We start from the raw sequence: 22779 nt of genomic DNA on the forward strand, positions 1-22779 counted from the left end.
GTGCCTCAGCCTGGCCTTTCCACCTTCTGAAGGAGGACCTGTATCTTGAATTCTTCCACGAAGCTCAGAGTTGCCATCTACCACGTGCCACTCACAGGAGCTGGGGGGATCCTTGCTCTGCCTTTCCTGTTCTTCAAACCCCCGCCATCTCTCCCCCTCCCATTGTCCTTAGTATTTACCATTTCGCTGTGTTCCATCAAGTTTATTCTTGGTGCCCATCGCCTTCCTTTTTCCAGCCTCGCCTGCAGTGAGTTTCATGTAATTTAGGGACACTGGATTGCTTATTCTAAAAAAGACAAACTCCTAAATTGCATATACTTGGCACATATCTTCAATCTAAAGTCTTCCAAACAATTGTGTACTAAGAAGTGGTAAGCCAATGCGCCATGATTAAAATGTGAGTCCCCAAAATAATTTCTTAGCTCCTTACAGTAGAATGTTTAAACACGAAAATCGTGTTGCCGTCTGTTTCCTCCGTATTAGCGGAGATGACAGAAAATCTTTCAACAGAAATCCCTAAGGGCTTTTTGAGGCCATTACAAGGTATAGAGCTGCAGACCCTTAGCATTTCCAGGCAGATTGATTGCATCAGGGTGAAAGCCTTTTTTTAAAATAATGGAAATTGCTATAATTATAATCACTTTAGAACACCATTATTATTATTAATAAGACCAAATTGCATGGTTCAAGCGACTGCTGGTTCTCTACTGTTCACAAGGAGTCACGTGATGGTATCGAACACCTGGCACTCATCTCCATGCCAACGTGGCCCTGCTCTCGCACGGGCTTCGGGGCACATGCCTGTGATGTCTTCAGCGGTGGCAGGCAGAACGACTGACCCCCCCAGTTCTTGGTGTAAGCATTCAGGGAACGAGCACATGTCCAACAGTGGGCTTTCCCACAGGAGAGCGGGGGTCTGGGCAACGCTGGTCCCTTTGACTTCTCCCTCTCCCATGTGTCCCTGTAGCCAACGATGCAGCAGGATGCCCTGCAGGGAGGGAAGGGCTGCAGGGCAGCACGGGGTTGGAGTCCATCCTTGGTCACCCATTAAGTCCCTAACACCTTGGACTTAAAGGTCCAGGGATCTCTCCCTGGATAGGGTAAAGGCCAAATTTTGTTTACAAAGGGAAAGATAGGGGTGCTGGGGTGGCTCTGTCGATCGAGCGTCTGCCTTCGGCTCAGGTCATGATCCCAGGGTACTGGGGTTGAGCCCCACATGGGGCTCCCTGCTCAGTGGGGAGTCTGCTTCTCCCTCTCCCTCTCGCTCCCCTGCTTGTGCTCTCTGTCAAATAAATAATCTTAAAAAGAAAAAAAGAGGAAAAGAAAAGGAAGGAGGGAAGAAAGGGAGCAGCAGGTATGTGCCCAGTGCAGTCTAGCCACCTAGCTTCTGGAGTCCAGCCATGTGGACTACTCACAATCCACTGCTGGCTCTCCCGCTTTCTTGTCCTGCTCCCTGGGCCAGTCATTCAACCTCTCCAAGCTTGTTTTCCCAACCCCTAAATGGATACCATGGGGTGGTTGCGAGGATGCCCCTAGGACAACACCCACACGGCATGGTGCTCGGCTCGAGGGGAGCCCTCCACACGGCGGGGGACTATTACCTCTCCAAAAATTCTTGGTTATTTAATGCCTGAATTTACAATTGCATTTTTCTCTCCACCTAAGCAAGTTTTATTTTAGGCTTAGGAGAATCAGCAAAGAATAAATGCATAACTCCTGGCCGTTAATAGAGCAGGAAACCTCACTCCGAGTTCAGAAGTCACCCCAGGGCCTGCGGCAAACACCTTGCTGGTGGCCAGAGACATTTCAGGAGGAGAGAGGGAAGAAATGTGCTTGTCACTAGTACCCAAGAGTTTATAGTAGGCCTTTGGAGAGATCGTACGCACGGATTTTGCTATAAAACAACTTATTACTAAATCAGGCCAAGAAGGAGGAACAGAATATTTCATTCCCCGTCAAATGTAAAAATTAAATCTGGATTGTTAAAAACAGCCTTCCCTGGAAACATGCTCATCTTTAACTGAGAAATAACCTTGAATGAACTACCTCCTTGGCCAAGGTAAAGATACAAGCACTAGGCATGCAATACAATCCTGTTAATTAAACTTCATCATTTTAAAGTAAAGGTCACCGGGATGCCTGCCTGGCTCATCCCATAGACCACGTGACTCTCAATCTCCAGGAGGGGAGTTCAAGCCCCACGGTGGGCCTAGAGCTTACTTTAAAAAAATAATAAAATAAAGGTCACTGGATTAATTAATAAAGAAAAGGTATTACTTATGAAAGGCTTTTTTTTTTTTTTTTTTTTTGAGAGCCCAAGAGAAATCTTCCCATTCCCCGCTCCCTTCTCTTGAGACTTTTTTCCTCCCCTTCCCGTCTTCTCTGGAGAGGGATATCAAGGACCCCTTTTATCACAGTACCCAAAGTGCCCAAATCTTTACTTTAGTACAAAGACTTCCCTTCCACTCAAAAATTAACAAGAACACTTCCCCACAAAGCACATATTTCATAAACGGAGAGTCATTTCCTGTTCCGAAAGATCATCCTTGGGCCACAAAAAAGAGGGTCATCCACAAAATACTTGGAAATCTTGGGAAGGCAGAAAGTACAAGGTTCTCACCAGGAGCGCGTGTCTTCACGTGGCGGCTCTGACCAGCAACCACACCCCTGCGGTCAAGTTAAGCTCCCTCAGCTGACACCCTCCCCCTCCCTGCCCACCATCCACCCGGGAAGACCGAAGGCAAGGCTTAGAGGAAAGGCAACCAGAGTTCAAGTTTTGAGCAGAACACATTTCTGGAGGGTTTTTTTTTTTTTTTTAAAGACTAATTAAGCAAGTATAGAAGTTACTCAGTAGAGTTTCTTTTTTTAAAAAGAATTAGCATGGCGCGTCTTTCCTCTTAAGCAAGTCTTGAATAATTTAATTAGAATTACACCAAAGTCATGAGTATGTTCTATTTATGGGGGAATCATAGCTGAATTGAAACTCAAATGACAATGTTAAAAATAAAAACAAAGTATCTTGGGACTGTACTCAATTGATAAGAAAAACCTGACTTCAAATCACACTTAGATCAGGTAAACGTGGAAAGAGGGGGGGCAAATCGACTTCGGTAATTGTTTCTCTTAAGATTACTGAGCCGGGGGTGGGGGGTGAGGGGGGGCATTCGTTTCTTGCTACAAGAAGTGCTAATAAATAAAATCAGATTAAAATAAAAAGAAGGCTGCTGGGTTTTATTTTTATTTGGTCATCGGGAGGCCACTCGGTCCCCGGAAGCCTTACTCAGCCTGGATTTTTCCGCAGGAGCTGGACCGCATTTAGTACATTGCACACACACGTGTGCAGACGCTGGCTCGGTGCAGAGAGGCTGGGCGGCTGGGCGGGCGGGAGGAAGCCGACGAGCCAACTCTGGGAAAGCAGAGCCGCGCGGCGGCCACGCGGCCCCCTCCGCCCGCAGCCAGCGAGCCTCCGCGTACTGGGCTGCTCGGCGGGGCTCGCGCACAGATCCCACTCCAGGCACTGCGCCTCCGGAGCCGGCCACCAGCCCCCGTAGCAATGAGACAGCAAGGGGGTGGGAGGGCGGGGAGGAGATCGGGCATCCAAGGTGAGCCCCCAGGAGCCACAGCATCGCGCCCGAGGCCCACGGTGCCGGCTCCCCGCTCGCCAGAAGGGCTGCCCGTTGGAGGCGCTCGCCGCCCCGCCGCTCGGAGGGGAGGACTAACAAGTTCTGAAACACTCGCGCACACCCTCCGCTGAGCCCGGGGCAGGACGTCCCCAGGGCGCGCGCCCCGCTCCTGGCGCGCAGGGGCCCCCCGGCGTGCCCCCACTCTGCTCTACCGAAATGTGGTCGGGGGCGACGCTAAACCGCGCGCACGCTCCGCTAGGCGCTCTCCCCCCCGAACCCCGGAAAACCCGCGGCTGCAGCCTGGGGGACCGCAGGGGTGGTGGGGCGCGGGTCCGCTGGGCGAGCGAGAGCCAGCCAACCTACCTTCTGCGGGGGGGTTCCGATCAGCATCTCCAGGTAGTAGCCACGGCCGGAGTCCCCCTGCAGGTTGTCCACCATGGCCAAGAAGTTGGCTGCGCCGCCGGCGGGCTCCAGGGCGAGCGCCAGGCCGTCGGCTTGGGGCGCAGCGCGGGGCGCGGCGGGGGTCCCGGACCCGGGGGTGGGCGCGGCCACGCGGAGGGGCAGCGTGAGGGGTGCGGGGGCCGGCGCCGGGGCTGCGCGCAGGAGCCACTGGGCCAGCAGCGGCAGCAGCAGCGCCCGGGCCTGCGCGCCCATGCCCGCTGCGGGGCCCGGGGGGCGCGCCCGGCCCGGCCCGTCCCGTCCGGCGCTGGTGGCGGCGGTGGCGGCGGCGCGGCGGCTCGGCGCGGGGATGCGGGCAGGGCTGGGCGCGCACCGGGCGGGCGGCGGCCGCTGGGAGGAGCGCCGCGGGAGGAGGACCGGGGAAGCGGGAGGAGGCGCCGGAGCCGGAGCCGCCCCAGCCCGCGCCGCCAACTTGAGCAAGTTGGTCGCCGCTGCCCCCTCTGGCGGGCGGCGGCTGCCCCGCAGGGGCCGGGCCCCTCCCCCGCGGCCAAGGTCACAGCCGAGCGCTGGGTCCGCCGGAACGCACCCGGCGCGCTCTACCCGCTCTCGCTCGTGTCGGGCCGCGCCTCTTCCCGGGAAACTCGAGTCCTGAATTTCCTCGGAACGCGCCCCGCTGCTACGGCCAACGGATGTGACGAGGCTCATCTGATACCAGGGGGAAAGTTTCGGGAACCCTTAAAGGGGCAGCGAGGGCCTGAACTGGCCCTGTGGCCCCGCGCGCGAGGGAGCCCCGCAGCGGTGGGGGGGGGTGACCTGAGGGTCAGAGAGGAGAAGAGAGAATCGTCAGAGAGCCGCGAGCATCTTCGGGAGTCAGCGCCTGCCCTCGCTAAGTTCATCCCTGCAGCACTTACACCCACCGGAGTCTGGCTGCGTCTCTGGGCATTTCTAGTGCGCTGAACCCCCGCCCCCACCCCGGATCCTGCTCATTTCTAATCCCCTCTCCCCACTTCGGCCCCTAGCGGCTGGTGGGGAGTGGGTTGGGGGTGGGCAGGGAGAGCGCGAGAGCTTTCGAGACCTCTCCCTAGAAATCTTGGGGGGAGGGGGCCTCGGCTCCCCCAGGCACGCGTCGAAACCGCCCGGGAGGTGGTGTCCGCCGCTGGCTTTGAACTTGGGCTTCTCCTCCCCAGGCTCGTCCGTAATGCAGATGAGAAGCTGCCCGGAGCTGCTCCTTCAGCTCCCCCAGGACTCCCTGTCCACCGAGCAACTCGCAGTCACGATGCACAAATCAGGGCGGCCAAGTCTGGGCCGTTGCCTTCCCTCCGTCTCCTCCCCCCTCCGCCAGCCCTCGGCGGATTATCTAATTAATACTTGTTTAGCCGCGGACACGAAGACCAAAGAAGTATCAGTAGTGCGAACAAGGAGGGTGATTTTATTTGAGGTACTAAACGCAGGGGGGGACAGCTGCACCTGCTAAAGCCCATCGATTTCTACTGAAACAAGGAGCAGAAAAATCTCTCTACCTCCTCCAGCTGAATTATGCTGGCTGGTTTTTTTTTTTTTTAATTTTATTTATTTGTTTGGCAGAGAGAGAGAGATCACAAGTAGGCAGAGAGGCAGGCAGAGAGAGAGGAGGAAGCAGGCTCCCTGCTGAGCAGAGAGCCCGATATGGGGCGATCTCAGGATCCTGAGATCATGACCCGAGCTGAAGGCAGAGGCTTAACCCACTGAGCCACCCAGGTGCCCCTATGCTGGCTGTTTTAAAAAACAAACCCATCTTCGAAACAGTGGGAAGTTTGGAGCAAAGCTTCACTCCTCTCTGTAATTTCCAGCTACTTCTGTTCAAGATTTGATTTTTATTCCTGTCTTCTCAATTTCAGAATCAGGTTTAACTCTGCAAAGGACCCCCATGTCAGAGAGCTTCAGTCACGTCTGTGAGAATCACGTTTTCCCCAAACTATCCCAGCTTTAACAAATCCCCAGCCTCAAAATGAAAGGCCTAGTTGGGCCTGTGATATAACCTAAATTGATATCCCCATAAATCTGCATAGTAATTCCAGACCTATTATATTCATATATTCACATTTCAAATTCAAGGTTGTAGAGGAAGTATAATTTTTAAAGAATGATTATTTATACTCCTTAGTGTCCAGTCTTGAGGGGTTCGGAAAGACGTGCAGACAGTTCTCAGAAGAACATAACCTTGTAAAAAGCGCATGGAATTTATTAAGGGCCTTGGCATTGGGGCTCCCTGACGTGGAGTTCAACATCAGAGACATTTGCTCTAATAATTAAAAACCACGAGGGAAAATTTAAAAAATCAAGTCTAATTAAGGTTTGTCCTTCACGGCACTCCTGACTCCACCCAGTGTGATGAGTCTTTGTGAACTTTTCATTTTGAAAGGGCTAGTTTAGGTTTACGGGAAAACGGATGCATTAAAGTCTAGTCGCAGAGGAGCTCATGCAGTTTTAATGGAAGGAGAGCTCTCTTGTCAGAAAAGAACGTGGGCTGAAGCGACAGCCTCAGATGACAGTCCCCTTGGCGGTCTTTGTTTTATGAATGGGTTCGTGGATGGTGGTTCTTAACCCCTCAGAGCAATGGCACTGTCTGGGTCTGGGAAACAATCATTTCACCTGCCAGGTGTTCTCTCTGAGGGGGGCAGGGAGATGGGTGAGCCCAGTGGTGGGGGTTAGGGAGGGCACAGATTGCAGGGAGCACTGGGTGTCACACGCAAACAGTGAATCATGGAACACGACATCAAAAACCAAGGATGTACGTGTGGTGACTAACATGAAAGAAAGAGAGAGAGAGGAAGGAAGGAGGAAAGGGAAGGAAGGAAGGAAAGAAAGAGAGAGAGAGAGGGAAGGAAGACAGACCCTATGGGGCAGGCCTCTCAGGGAGCAGGATTAGAGAGTCTTTTTATCCTTCCAGAAGCTTCTCTAAGAAAGAAGCCACTTCCCATTGCATGGGTGAGCAGGGGGAGGAAGACAGGGGGAGAAGGTGGACCCCTCACGCCCCTGCAGCAACACTCCCACACCCTCTTCAAACTGCCCCCTTCCCCCTCCATGCACTGAGGCCCCCAGCCACGCACTTCCTGGGCCACTCAGAAAAACCAGGGCCTACAAGTGAGACTGGCCCATCCTCCTTGGAAAGAGCAAACCTCCTTACCAAGAACTGTCATGGGGGCGCCTGGGTGGCTCAGTGGGTTAATCCTCTGCCTTTGGCTCAGGTCATGGTCTTGGGTTCTGGGACTGAGCCCCACATGGGGCTCTCTGCTCAGCAGGGAGCCTGCTTCCCCCTCTCTCTGCCTGCCTCTCTGCCTGCTTATGATCGATCTCTCTTTCTCTCTCTCTGTCAAATAAATAAATAAATAAAAGCTTAAAAAAAAAAAAATAAAAGAACTGTCCTGGACAGCAGACGGTGAGCGTGGGTCTTACGTCCTGTCCAAGGAGCCAACCAGGGAATCCTTCCAGAAGTACGTGCTGCATGGCTGGGAAGATTGTCACCCGTGTGTTGGCTGTTCACCAGCTCTCTCTGCTAGTTCTGAGCTCCTCTTACACCAACAATCCTCAAATTTTGGGTTTCAGGACCCTTTAAAAATTGGGGACTCCCCCATGGGCCCCTGGGTGGCTCAGTGGGTTAAGTATCCCACTCTTGATCTCAGCTCAGGTCTTGATATCAGGGTCATGAGTTCAAGTCCCACGTAGGATATAGAGATTACTTAAAGGCTGAGGACCCCAAGGAGTTTTTATTTATATAGATCATATCTATTAGTAGTTACCAAATTAGGCGTTAAAACAGACGTTTTAACAATACGTAACAATGCATTTAAAAATAATGCAATAAACCCATTATACAACAACATAAAATAACATTTTAATGAAAACTAATCTATTCAAAAAGCGAGAAGAACGGTTATTTTGCATTTTTTCGAGTCTCTTTTCCTGGCTTAATGGAGGGCGGCTGGGTTCTCCTATAGGCTTCTGCATCCAGTCTGTTTGGAAGCCTCTGGAAAATTCTACCCCCACATAGAACCGAATAAAAGTGAAAAAGACAACACTTTAGAATCATGATAAAAACAGTTCTGAGCTGGGAGGCCCCGCGCCAGGGTCAGAGCGTACTGGGAGCCCGGCTGGTTTGTACTGTCTTCGGTTTCTACGTTTGCATCTACATTTTCCCCATGTAATGACTGCTCGGTGTCAGGCATGGTGTCGGCTACTGGAAGAGAAAGACGGAGGAAGGTCTGGTCCTTGCCCTCGACTTGACAGACTCAGTCCGGGGCTCCTTCTCTATCTGAGCGCCTCCCGCACTCAGCAAGAGGAGGCCACCGAGGCTGCTGAGAGCCCGTCAGCTCATCTCTTTATTCTCCGGTAGCTTCATTTTCTGCCTGCCGCCTGCTTCCTTCTCAGAAACTTACAAACACGCTTGCAGCCCCCACTTCTCTTTTTTTAAACCCGTCTTCATCCCACTTCTGCCGGTTACCGGCCCTTATCTCCCTCCCCTGAGAGCCGCACTCGGTGCAAGAGCTGGTTGGGCTCCTTTCCTCGGCTTCCTCCGACCCTGCAAACCTCCACTCCCAGAGGGACCGGCTGGTCAGCATTTCTCTGTCTGCATTCCCACCCGGCCCCAGGGCGGCACTCCATGCTGGTTCCTCTGAGCCAAGCCTGGCTGCTGAGTGAGTCACCTGGGGGATCCTTCCCATTCAGCTGGTTTGGGACCAGCCTCCAGAACTGCGAGTTTTAAAAGCTCCCCAGGTGAACCAGGAAGTAGAGCATGGGAGAAAGGGGAGCAGGTATCAGACCAAAGAGATGCAGGAGCCACGTGGTCCTGAATTGATCTGGAAATGTCAGAAGGTATTCCCGAGATCCTTTTTTTTTTTGAAGATTTTATTTATTTATTTGATAGACAAGTAGGCAGAGAGAGAGAGAGAGAGAGAGAGAGAGAGAGGAGGAAGCAGGCTCCCCGCTTAGCAGAGAGCCCTATTCGGGGTTTGATCCCAGGACCCCAGGATCATGACCTGAGCTGAAGGCAGAGGCTTTAACCCACTGAGCCACCCAGGGCCCCTCTTTTTTTTTTTTTAATGAAAGATTTTATCTAGTTGAGAGAAAGAAAGAGAGGGAGAGAGAGCACATGAGCGGGGGGCAGGGGCACAGGGAGAGGGAGAAGCATGCTCTCTGCTGAGCAGGGAGCCCAATGTAGGACTTGATCCCAGAACCCTGGGACCATGTCCTGAGCCGAAGGCAAACGCTTCACCGACGGAGCTCCCCAGGTGCCCTGAGATCGTTCATATTTCAAAAAAAAACAAGCTTTGGAGTGCCTGGGTGTCTCAGTTGGTTGAGCTGTGACTCTCCGTTTGGGCTTGGGTCGTGATCTTGGGATGGTGGGATTGAGCCCCACGTTGGGCTCGGCACCCAGTACTGAGTCGGTGGAGATTTTCTCCCATTCACTCTCCCTCTCCTTCTGCTCCTCTCCCTGCTTGTGTTCTCTCTCTCTCTCTCTCTCTCTCTCTCTCTCTCTCAGATGAATAAATCAAGTCTTTTTAAAAAATAGTAATAAGCCTTGCTGTGTCTACTGGAAAGGGCTACATGCAATGAACACCCACAGATCCTACATTAGGGCTTCTAAATATCACTTCCCCATAAAGCAAACTGTGCCCCCCCTCTCAAGAAGGCTGATTCCAGGTCTGGGGAAGAAACAGGGCAAGGTCACCCCAGAACATTTTGTCAAACCAGAAAGCAAGAATGTGACCAAAGACTCTGGAGACCCTGTCCGGGGCTGGGACAGACCGGGACAATTCAAACACCATTAAAAGTAGTAACAATAAGGGTTCAAAACACTTCAATTATGTTGAAACCTATTCGTTCATAATGTTCTTTGAGAAAGTACACCGATTATTTTTGAAGACAGTGAGGGAGCCCAACGCATTATTTTTAAAAACTGGCAGAGAAAGGAAAAGAATCAAGCATTTATTCTCTTGACTTCCCTCAACAAGCTCTACCTCAGTATAACCAAATAATTGATGAGGGGAAATTTCTCTTTATAGGAGGATTGCCACTAATAAATAAAGAAGAAATGGGACTGCAACGTCGCCACTGAGCAGACCCTAATGAGTTCAGAGATTGGGGCATTGAGTGTACATGGCTGATAACTTTGCACACAAAACAGAGACCACCCAACGTTCTGTGCTTCCTGATGGAAGTCCACAGAGCGACCAGTGAAATGTTCTCACCATAAAATTGAACCTGATTCTGACTAAGCCTCTACATCACATCCTGGGGGCCAGCTCAGCCCTGCTGCCTGTTTTTGCAAATAAAGCTTTATTGAAACACAGCAATGCACATGTGTTGAAGTAGTGGCAAGAGAGATGATTTGGCTTGGAGGGCTAAAATATTTACTGTCTAATTCTTCACAGAAAAAGTTTGCCAGCCTTTTGTTATAGATCAAGAGAGTCCCAAAACTCTTATCAATGAGTCGTCCTATAGGGATCTCACTTGAATTCTGATTGAACAAAAAGGAAAAGTTACTTATAAGACAATTGGAGAAATTTGAACACTGGTTGGATGATGTTATGGAATTATTATTAATAATGTTTAGGTGTAATACTGGTATTGAGTGTGTGTGTACGTGTGTGTGGAAGAGGTATAATTTAGGGTAGACATGCTGGTATTTATGAATGAAATGAGATTTCTTTCAAAACAAAAAAAAAAAAACATGCCAGTCAGTATTCTCAGTGAAACATACAATCTTACTAATAACTCTGTTAGCAGGCACCGTTATTATTCCCGCTTTACAGATAGGAAACTGAGGCACAGAATTGATACCTGACTGCTGAGTGGTGGGACTGGGATTCCGATTCTGGAGACTTGAGAGCCCGTGCTCCTTACCACCCCTGCCATGTGGCCTTTCTGAAGGATCACAGGATGGTCTAGCTGGAGAGGATCCCAGAACCCCTGCCTGGGGAGCATCCAGAAGGTGAAGCCCCCAGGAGATCCCGTAGGCAGCATCCCCATGGCTCACTTAATGGAGAAGCCGAGGCCCCCTCTTGTACCACTGACCATGTTAGAGCTGCCTCTCGAGTAGCCCCTTCCATGAGAGGTGACAGCTTAGCAGCACACGCCACAAGTTCATGTTCATTATGGAAACACCACTCCAGCTCGGATGGAGGAGAGATGGGTGGTGGTGAGCCCAGAGACCAGGAGACCAAGTAGTAGGCCACCACAGGAATCCATGAGGTGACAGGCCGCACAGAGAGGGAGAAGTTAGCATCGAGTGTAGACAGAGGGAGTCTCATGAGCGCTAGACAGACATGGGAATTCCTTCCATTTGCTTGGGGCTGGCCCAGCCCTACTTCGCGGTCACACACCCTGCCTCATTCTGACTCTTGGACAGTGAGAACAGGGATGGCAGATGTCCCCACTTAGGAGGTCAGTGAAGGACAGCAACCCGGAGCTCCCACGGGCTGCTGCTGGCTTCTCTGCCACTCTGGGGCCTGCTCCCTGTGCCCATGGCACAGGGGAGAACACCAGGGCCCAGAGCCCTGAAGATGGGCCTGAGATCCCAGCAGGTAGTGATGAGCCAGATTCGCACCGGTGAGTCAGCCCCCGAAGCTGTGTTCTTTTACCTGAAGCAGGCTGCCTTCTTAAAATGACTAAGCAGGCACATTTTAGGACAGAGGGAGATAAGACTCACCTCCAACTTCCCTTTAAATACCAACTACCCCTCATGCATGTGAAATAGGTACCCCCAACCAAGAAGCCCGTCCACTCTCTGCAACACAGTGGCTGGGTAAATAGGGACCGTCAGGGCAACACTCCATCAGGTGGGACCTACCAGGGAAGGCTCTGCCAGGAGAGATGGGCTCCCCAATCACGGAGGTTCCCACGTGTTTCTCCACCAGCAACCCTGCTCTTGCAGCCGGTGTGGAGAGAAAGACCAATGGCAAGTGCATAGTCCTGAGCCCTGAGACCCGGGATCAACTTCTGATTTGGCCTCAGCCCCTGGGACTGTGCCCAGGACCTCTCTCTTGCTCCCAGACTCGGATTTCCTTCCATGTGTGTCAGGTGCCCGCCTCCGCTGCGCATGCTCAGAGATCCAGCATGGATGGGGTCCCCGGACGTTGTCCAGCCGTATGGCTTATCTACTTGCTTTGGGGGGGGCTCCTTGTTAGAATTAAATCATATCCCATAACCTCTTGATTCTATCCACATTTTAAGCGCTCCAAAGCCGGGGCACAGATGCCGTTACCTGTGAAGGGACGTATTCGGTTTGGACTCCTGTTGCCATGATGAAAGACCACTCCCCTCCACATTCCAGTTACCAAACAACCGAAGCATCATTTGTGAAAGGTGTGTGAGTTTGGGAGTTGTCTGAAACTTTCTGCTGAACTTGCAGGCAGGGTCAAGAAAGCCCACGACGAATGCTTACAAGAAGGCGTCTGGGGCTGGCAGTCCCCTGGAGACCAGAGCTGGGAATCTCCCGTGGGAAGCGGGATAATAGCCTCCTAGAATGCCCACATCCAAACCCCCAGGGTCCGCAAGTCATTACCTTCTGTGCCAGGAGGGACTCTGCAGATGTGACTAAGTTAAGGCCCTTGGGATGAACAGGGCATCCTGGATTACCCAGCGGGGCCCAATCTATTCTTGTGTATCTTCAAAACCAGAGAACTGTTCCCAGCTGTGGTTAGAGGGATACGGTTTGGCTAGGTTTGAAGGAAGAAGGGGCCACAAGTCACGAAATGCAGGTGGCCTGAGAAACTTGCAAGGGTGTCCCCAGAGCCACCGGGAAACAAAGCCACCCCATCTACACCTTGACCTTGGCCCACGGAGGCCCAGGTGAGACCTCTGACCTCGTGTCATACAAGGTTCAGATGATAAAATTCGTGTGCTCCAACTACGAAGTCTGTGGCGGTTTATGAGAGCAGCAAGCGGAAACCAAGAAATCCCTTTTCAGGAGACCATCCCCTCACACCTTCCTGGAACACAGGGTGATGTTATACGGAAAAACATGGATATTGACCACCGAGTCCAGGATGGTTTGAAGAATGGGCAGGAACATGAAAAATGTTAAGAATGACTTACCAGTCTGTTCACCTGTGTTTTATGTTCACACAGGAATGTCTACATAGGGCTCCAATCCTCTTTCATAGGTATGAAACAGAAATCCCAAGTGATAAGAAAGTATCTTGTCATGGCTTAATGGTAATGTATCCTTTTCTTAGTGGTTCACAAAATAAGGGTTCTTTCTGCTTAGACATGTATTTTTTTAATTAATTGTTTTAGATGGGGGCACAGAGGGCGAGGGAGAGAGAGATTCTCAGGCAGACTCCCTACCGAGTGTGGAGCCTGAAGGGAGGCTTGATCTCATGACCATGAGATCATGACCTGAGCTGGATCCAAGAGTCAGACACTCAACCGACTGAGCCACCCAGGTGCCGCTGGTGTGTACTTTACCTTCACAGTAGTCAGTGACATAGCGTAACCCATGTGGGCATGCTCATTACATAGGAGTCACTGGGCTAACACTTGCTTCCCTGAAAATGTCTTGGATTGTAAGACTTGGCCCTCGGCTGCGTGTTTCCAAGATTTTGGAGGGCCTACCTGCAATATCATCTTTTCTCAGTTCTAGGGATCTGTCTGAATGGCCTCCCCCACTCTGTAACCTAGCTGCTGGGCCATTCCCATTGCTCTGGGAACCACTTCCCATTCTCATCTTGGAGCCTAGGACTCATTAGGCTAGGATTCCACAGGTTGGGGGGGGGTCCTCTTTACTCGAGTCAGCGTCCTTCTGGAGTTCACAGCTGTCCTGCAGCCTTCCATCTTTACATCGTCAGAACTAATTGATACCAACACCAAGGCAGGTGGAGCCCCGAGTGGCCAAAACCAGGGGTGGGTCCGTGGCTGTAGACTATGCCTTCAGCGGCACACACATCTTCTTTAATGTGCGTATTTATTCTGGTCACCTTTGGAAAGGCTTGATGGTGTCCCTTTCCTGGCAAAAGTCTGGAGGAAGACAAATTCAAGCATCTGTTTGGACTGGGGCCATTTGGGGAATGGGCCTGTCCTCTGTGGGGATTTATGAGTTTGTTGGAGGCACACAGAGTGCAGAATGGACGCAGGGGAAGAGACAAAGAAGAAAGTGCAGAGAAATTGCCAATCTCCGCACTGTCACCCCTGTTCCTGTGGGTCTTGGGCTCAGTGGGGTTTCAGAGCCCCCAGCTGGTCTTCTGCAGCTCAGATCTCTCTCATCTCTGCTTGAGAAAGTAGCAACGTGGACCAGGAAACCACGTGCCCATCAAGCTCGCATACAGAGCCCCACCCCCAGCCAACAAACTCAGGGTGCAGCAGCCCACAGTGGGTCATCTGGGTGGGCTTGGAGGAGGCGAGAGCAAAAGAGCTCCTGAGACAATAACGAGGCCTAGTGTTTGACCTGCTTGCCCCTGTGGGCTGCCTGCTGAGTGTGTGGGACTTTTGGTCTGGCACGGCCCTTAGAGAAAGGCAAGGACCCAGAGGGGAGAGGGTAGGGCTACAGATCCCTTTAGGATACCATAATGAAAAGGAAGGGGAGGGAGGCTCAGGCAGCCCTAAAATGCCCAAGCATGCTAGGACCGACCATGAGCTTCTCCGGCTTCCCCTCTGATCTCTTAGAGATGTCCCATCAACACAGAGGCTGGAAGGGTGGGTGGGCAAACCTGGAGGAGTTATGGGAATACTCGCGAGAAACATGAGAAATTCCGTCAGAGCGTCGCACGCAGAGTGACCGTCAGCCTTTGCCTGCAGACTCAAGGGCTCACAGCCACCCACTTGGCTCAAAATGGCAGCCACCCCCTGCGAGCGGGTGTCTTAGCTCTTGCCCACCTGTCCCCATCCTGCCTCTGCACCATTTCCAAGAGGAAGCATGTCAGCTCACCCCCACCTCCAATTTCAGTCTCTACTCTCCCGAAGACTCCCACTCAACTAGTTGCAGAAAGAGCCCATGCCAGCCACCAGAATTCATCGGCTTAGCCTCGGCTTCTAAGTATGCACAGACAACAAGAAGCTCCCAGACACACGAGGAGAGTCAGTGACTGAAAAAGGCCACTGAGCCAAGATTTTTGAACTAATTTTGAGCTATTTTTTCCCCCCTTAGGGAAATTTCAGAAGCTATTATGTGAAGGAAAGAAGAGAATTTACTGTTTAAAAAGAAATGAGCAATTGGAGCTCAAAGAAGAATTCTTGGAGAAAAGGCCATAATTTTTGAAAATAAAAGAAAAACTGAGGAGAGACAGCAAACGGCAGAAAGCAGCTCGACATAAGTCAAGGAATTGGTGCCACCCCAAAGCAAAAGGACCGAGGGGGGAGAACCATGAAAGGCAGTATTTACAGCCAAGGGAAACCCATGAGATCTTGTCTTTCACATCGCTTGAGCCTAGGAAGGGAGAACAGAGAAGGGAGAGGTGATCGGAGAAACAAGCGTTGGCTGGGCTGAAGATGTCAGATCACAAAGGCTCACCAAAGGCTGGGTGGGATTATTTTGAAAGGCACTTAGGAATTCCAAAGATGAAAATCGTTTGCCTTGTGTGCTGGGTGACATGGGCTCAACTCTAAGATCCTGAAGAGCATAAGACAGGAGCATAGCAGGTCCGAGATGAAAGGATTGGTCCCAGACTCATCTTTCCTGTGTGATGGGAGTATGGGGTACAGAAACGGGCCATGCCAGGCAAAGCTCTTCCTCAAGGCACACAGCAACCAAATGAAAAAGAAATGAACCAGGAGGAGGAATTCCAGACAACGAAGGTGTGGTGTGTAAGCAACAATGACCTAGGACAGCAGTAAAGATGGCAGCTGAATTTCAGTAGCTTTTGACAATATGACCGAGAGATGTAAGCAGTACAATTGTTAAGAACAAATTCTTGACAAAATTGAACTATTGGGACTTCATCAAAATAAAAAAAAATAGCGAAGTAAACAGTCAACAAAACCAAAAGACAACTGACAGAATGGAAGAAGATATTTACAAATGACATATCAGATAAAAGGCTAGTATCTAAAATCTATAAAGAACTTATTAAACTCAACACCCAAAGAACAAATAATCCAGTCAAGAAATGGGCAGAAGAGGGACACCTGGGTGGCTTAGTTATTAAGCATCTGCCTTCGGCTCAGTTCATGATCCCAGAGTCCTGGGATTAAGCCCCACATTGGACTCCCTGCTCAGCAGGAAGCCTGATTCTCCCTCTCCCTCTACCCCTCCCACTGCTTGTGTTCCCTCTCTCGCTGTGTCTCTCTTGGTCAAATAAGTAAATAAAATATTAAAAAAAAAAAGAAATGGGCAGAAGACATGAACAGACATTTCTGCAAAGAAGACATCCAGATGGACCACAGATACATGAAAAAGTGTTCCATATCACTTGGCATCAGGGAAATACAAGTCAAAACCACAGTGAGATCCCACCTCACACCAGTCAGAATGGCTAACATCAAGTCAGGAAACGACAGATGCTGGTGAGGATGTGGAGAAAGAGGAACCCTCCTACACTGTTGGTGGGAAGGCAAGCTGGTGCAACCACTCTGGAAAACAGCATGGAGGTTCCTCAAAAAGTTGAAAATAGAGGTACCCTACAACCCAGGAATTCCACTACTGGCTATTTACCCCAAAGATACAAATGTAGTGATCTGAAGGGGCACATGCGCCTGAATGTTTATAGCAGCGATGTCCACAACAAACTATGGAAAGAGCCCAGAGGTCCATCAACAGATGAATGGATAAAAAAGTTGTGGGATATAGAGACAATGAATACTACTCAGTCTTCACAAAGAATGAAATCTTGGCAGTGCCTGGATGGCTGTTAGCGAAGTGTCTGCCTTCTGCTCAGGTCATGATCCAGGGTTCCTCTTCAGGCTTCCTGCTCAGTGGCAAGTCTGCTTCTCCCTCTGTGATCTCTCTCTTTCTCTCTCTCAAATAAGTAAATAAAAACTTTTAAAAAAATTAAATCGTGCCATTTGCAACAATGTGAATGGAACTAGAGGGTATTATGCAAAGTGAAATAAGTCAATCAGAGAAAGGCAATTATCATACGATCTCTCTGATATGAGGAATTAAAGAAACAAAACAGAGGATCATCAGGGAAGAGAGGAAAGAACAAAACAAGATGGAAACCAGAGAGGGAGACAAACCGTTATGAGACGCTAAACTCCAGGAAATAAACAGGGTTGCTGGAGGGGAGGTGGCGGGGGGGCTGCGGGGCACGGGGAATGGGCACGGGGAATGGGGTGACTGGGGGATGGGCATTAAGGAGGGCACCTGATGTGATGAGCCCTGGGTGTTGTATGCAATCGATGAATCACTGACCTCTACCTCTAGAACTTTATGCTAACTAATTGAATTTAAATTAAAAAAATAAAAAAGAATGAATTCTTGAAACAGAAGAGGCTGGTAGAGAACAGAACTCCAGATTTCACCCACTCTTCTAGTTGGGCGGGAGGGGGTGGGGACAAGGAGGAAAGAGAAGGAAGAGCCCAGAGTCTGGCCTGGGGTGGGGTGGAGCTGGATGGGGCTGGTCGGGGGTGGGGGGGTGGGGGGGATGGGAAGATTATCTGATTATCTGAAGAGGGAGACACTCCGGGTCTCTCTCCCTCTCTCTCTCTTTCTCTCTCTCTCTCTCTCTCTCTCTCTCTCTCACACACACACACACACACACACACACACACACACACACGAGGGCTGAATCCTGACACCATCTGTTGTGCCTCCTCACGCTGCCTTGGCTTCCCCATCTGTAATGTAGGAGCTAAAGCCTTCTTCGTCGGACACCGAGAGACATAGACACATACAGCCCAATTGCCTCACACAGAGCAGGCACATTTTAAGGGCTTTAGCTATTAATTGAATAACAATTATCATTATTGATGATGATAGGAAAATAGAGGTTAAACTGTATTTTTAAGTTTCTTAAAATTTAAAATCCTAGGATTTTGGCGATGCCATTATAAAATGGGACCAGTAGCTCGGGGCGCCCAGCAGGCTCAGTCGGTGGAGCGTGTAACTCTTTGTCTCCAGGGCATGAGTTCATCCCCGTGTCATGTCCACAGCTCGCTTGAAAAAAAAAAAAAAAAAGTTACCAGAGACCCTTTCCGAGTACCATTCTGGGTGTGGAATATTGGCCTCCCTGCCCCATGGACAAAACGGGTGCCCCTGCTGAGGCCTGGGGCATGAAACACTTTCCGGAAGCCCAGGAAGAGGCGGGTGGGGTGTGCTGGTCCCTGACTAAGCCCGTGGCGAGGCGTCTGGCTGCCCAGCGCTGGGTGGGGTCGGCTTTGGAGGCTGGATGTGTTTGCTTTTTTCTGGGAGGTTGGGGCTGTTTCCCCAGAGTCCAGAGCCAATAAGAAAGTCACGGGAAAGTTCTGCTTTGTGCCAAGAGCTGGATGTAGGCCTGTGTACACAGCGGGATGGCAACCATTTTTTTTTTTTTTTTTTTTAAGATTTTATTTATTTATTAGAGAGCACGAGCAGCAAGGAGGAGGAGAGGGAGAGGCAGAAGCAGGCTGCTCGCCGGGCAGGGAGCCCGCCATGGGGCTGGATCCTGAGACCATGACCGGAGCTGAAGGCAGACCCTTAACCCACCAAGCCACCGAGGCGTCCCTGACTATTCGATGTTAAATCACAGTCATAGGATTTGAATGAGAAATCAGCTCTGTCCTCAGCAGCTCCCTTCAGCCGTCCAAACTCTGGCAAAGGGCCATACTCCCTTCCAGGTGGCTGAGGAAAGGTCCTGAATGGCCTGTCTCCAAGGCCTGGGCACCAAAGGCTCTACCAGGACATCCCTCCCTTAAGGGTCACTTGGGACCTGCCGCTGTCAGGACTGGACTTTGCGGGGGCTTCTTGGGGGCTTGGGGGAGAAGCCCTCTGGTTGAAGTTTATCTTCTAAAAAACAAGTTTATCTTCTTGGGATGTGTTTAAAGCTCGCCAATCTCTAGCCGTTCGTACCCATCAGTGCCACAGGCCGGGTCTCACACGCGTTCTCTCATCTACTCCATCAGCAGCGATGGGCAGTGACTGTTATCGTCCCCAATTTACAGGCCAGGCCACTGGGGCCCGGAGAGGTAGGTGCTTGCCCCACACTGGGTGGAGGGGATGCCCGACCCTCGTACCTGATCCCCCAATAACTTCAGGAAGAATTTGAGGGTCTTCCCTTCATCAATATTTTAAGAGTGTTTCCATTTGGGGAAGCTTTTGTTTGTTTTTGAAAGAAAACACTCTGATGTGTCTGTCCTTTACAAGGGTGTAGGACAGCAGTATTCCACGCACGAAACGCAGTCTTACCCACCGGTTCTGGAAGGCTGGTGGTGTTCTACTAGAATGTGGCCATTGGGCGGTGAGCTTGCCTCTCTCCCTGGAAAGTGCTGGCTGCAGTGTTCCTACTTCTCCAACTTCTTCGAGGTAACCTTGGCTGGGTGTTTTTGTACCCATAGCTGGAGGCTAAATAAAGAAGCTTCTATCCTTGAGAACCTGTTGTCACCACTTTGGACATTGAACTTGATGGAGTTGAGTTCCTTGATGGAAACCAAGTGTGAACCCTGGGGATGGGCCTGCACAACCCACGGAAGGGCAATCAAGGTTACGGACATTATCCTTGGCTCCAAGCCCCAGAAAGGAGTCGGGGCGTTCTCGTCTGCACCGAGCCCTGGGCAGCATTCCAGCCAGAGATGACCGTTCTGTCTTCGTTCTTTTTTTCTCCTGACTTCTCTGCCACCTCTGTCCCTCTGTTCCCCTCAGTCGTCTCCAGGCTCTCCTCGGGCTCTGGTTCCTCCTCCTGGAGCCCTTGCTGCTGGAGATGCCGGCTCGACTTGCAGTACGGGGTCCTCTCCCTTTCCCTGGGGAGCTCACCCAGAACTGTGACCCACCCACGCCCCTCCCTCCTCAGCTCCCAACACCAAGACACTGTGGCCTCTTTCTCCACGGGGATAGCTCAGATTCATCAGGGACAACATGGGGCTTCTGCCTTACTTTTTCCCGGTATCCTGTCTTCTCCACCTCCGTGAACATCCCACTCACCCAGGCTGTTCAGATCACAGGTGCGGGCGGCATCCGTGACCCTTCTTCCCCGCACACGTCCCATCCAGTCGTCAGCAATCAGGCCGACTCTACCTTCAACACTGAGCAGAAATAGGCCGTTCACTTCCAGCTCCTCCACTGCCACTCAGTGCCAGCCACCGAGCCCACCCGCCCTAGGCTCCCAGCGGGTCTCCCGGCCAGCACCTCTGTCCCTGGGGTCTGTCCTCTGCCCAGACCACAGCGGTCCTGATAAAACATGCTGCTCCTCATGGCCTCTCCGTTCCAACCCCTGCAATGGTTTCTGCGGGACCTACATTTTCCAGGGTCGGGGAGGCCCTTCTCTCCTCTCAGGCTCAGCCTCGAGCTGTTCTGGGGTTCAGGGGAGCCCTCCCCCGCCCAGGGCCTCTTTGCTGCCCACTCCCTCCGGAGCATTTGCTCTGCACTGCACCCCCAACGTCCCTCAGGCCCTGCTCAGAGGTGACCCCTCTGTTTCTACTCCCAGCCGGGCCGCGCTCTCCCTGCCCTGCCCAGGGACCCCTGCACAGGTGCTTCCCTGCCCTTATGCTCCTCTGCCATTTTGCCCTCCAACCATCCTCCCCCACGTCTTGGCCTGTCTTGTGTATTGACACACGCCAAATGCCTAGGACAGAGGTTGGCAGGCGGAGGTGCTCAGCACATATTTAACTAATGAAGGAAGGAAGGAGTTACTGGGCCCCCAAATTTCCCCCAAGCTCCTCTTCCTTCCTAGAGTCCCAGCGTGTCCTACAGCCTGGGTGGTCCTTCAAAGTTCTTTTGGCCCCTGTGGCTCCTGCCACTGACTTGGGAAACAAAGTCCGAAGGAAATGGAGATAACATTAAGTGTCCTTATGACCTGCAGCTCGTTGACAAATATTTGAGGCGGACAGAGTGACTCTCTTAATGGTAACGCCTGGCCAGAGGGTCAAACGGCCTCAACGTGACAAAGGCAGGGCCACGGGTATCCTGTGAGTCTTCTTTAGCCTATGAAAGTCCTTTTGGGATTTCCTTTACCTCAACTTCCTCAAACCCCAGAGTATATAATCAGTCTCCTGTAGAAGCTCTTTCTGCTCACCGGTCCTGTCCCCCGAAGAGGTCTCAACAATTCTTTTCTGGCTGGGGTCTCCAGACCCCAGCAACGCTGCTCCCAGCACATCGTCGCCACCATGGGCGGCCCTCGAAGCACCGCCGGGGTGAGCCCAGCCACGCTGCTCTCGTGCGTGGGAGGCTGTGCCGCTCTCAGGTTGAGTGGAACCATCCACTAGACTAGGACAATGGCAGTGCCTTGGGCCCAACAGCTGTGGTTGGAACCCACTCTTCATCTTCTGGGCAGGAGAGACTCCAAGTATGCACAGAAAGAAAGCTCCGTCAAGGAGAGACTAAAAAGAGCAAGCTGAGGGCACCGGAAGTCTTGTTCCTTTCTTTCTTTTTTTTTTTTGTTAGAAGGGGGAAGGGCAGAGGGGGAGGGAGAATCTTACAGCCTCCATGCCCCGTGGGGAGCCGGCGGTGGGGCTTGATCTCACAAGCCTGAGATCGTGACTTCAGTCAAAACCAAGAGTTGGACACTTAACTGACTGAGCCACCCAGGCGCCCCTAGAAATAAAAACTCTTGCTTGGATTCTGTAGATATTAATGAGAATATCCTAGTAAGGGGTTCCTGGGTGGCTCACTTGGTGAAGCATCTGCCTTCGGCTCAGGTCATGATCCCAGGATCCTGGGATAGATCTCTGTGTCAGGCCCCTGCTCAGCTGGGATCCTGCTTCTCCCTCTCCCTCTGCGCCTCCCCTCTGCTCATGTTCTCTTGCTCTCTCAATCAAATATTTATTTAAGAGAGAGAGAGATAGAGAGAGCCTGCACAGGTGGCAGGGAGGGGCAGAGGGAGAAGCTATGGAGCCCAACACAAAGCTCGATCCCAGGACCCTGGGATCATGATCTGTATCGAAGGCAGACACTTCACCAACTGAGCTACCCAGGCGTCCCCAAAGAATAAAAAATCTTAAAAAACAAAGTCCTTGTGTTCTTCTAGAAATAAGATATACAATCTCTGAAAAATGCTGTTAACGTGAGCAGGTCTGGATTCGGGCTTTTGAGGGAATGGTTTTCAATTGTACCTCTAGTGGATGAGGACCGGGGATGGTGCTGGATGTGCCCAGACTTCCATGTGCTTGGAAATCCTGCTGGGAAGCAGGCAGAAGAGGAGCGTAGAGACGTACTCCATTGTATCTGAGTCCACTCCCGGTCTGTTTATCTTTCCTGTACTTGGCTCAGCTGGGCTCTTTCTCTCTTCCTCCTTCCTTTTTGCTCCTTTGCACGTCCTGGGGCTCACTTCCATGGGGGTCTTCTAGCCCCAGGCCGACAGGTCCTGGAACCTAGCATCAGAAATAAAGCAGAGAGCTTGCCCGATGGAGACCAGCTTGGGGGTGCAGGGGCTGGCCCTCAGTTGGTACACAGGTATGGACGCCCCACCTTCACCAAGTCATTTATAAACCGGCACTCAGGTTTCACAAAAGAGGAAACCATGGGTGCGGAGAGTGACATAGAGGCTCTGATATCAAGCGGGAACCCATGACAAGCAATGACGAAAGGAGTTAAGGTCCTGCAGCTACAAGATACTCCTGGGACCAGCCTCGGCTGACACCCCAGCAGAAACAGAGGAGGTCTGCAGAGACCCCGAAACTGCTTAAATCCCTTTAAAAAGGGAAGGACTGGGGTGCC

General features: G+C 51.5%; 1 protein-coding gene across 3 annotated transcripts in view; it reads right to left on the reverse strand.

Annotated features, from left to right (window-relative positions):
* Positions 1-4677, reverse strand: part of BACE2 (beta-secretase 2) — a 78254-nt gene extending 73577 nt beyond the window's left edge. The window contains exon 1 of one of the 3 annotated variants that reach the window (XM_047719775.1): positions 3987-4677. In XM_047719775.1, the coding sequence (XP_047575731.1) occupies positions 3987-4277 (291 nt within the window). In that variant the 5' untranslated portion in view covers positions 4278-4677. The remainder of the gene's footprint in view (positions 1-3986) is intronic. The other 2 variants (XM_047719772.1, XM_047719781.1) reach the window with 2 other exon arrangements.
* Between the last annotated feature and the right edge of the window lie 18102 nt (positions 4678-22779).

This window comes from Lutra lutra, chromosome 1 (assembly GCF_902655055.1).
Source record: "Lutra lutra chromosome 1, mLutLut1.2, whole genome shotgun sequence".
NCBI classification, from domain to species: domain Eukaryota; kingdom Metazoa; phylum Chordata; class Mammalia; order Carnivora; family Mustelidae; genus Lutra; species Lutra lutra.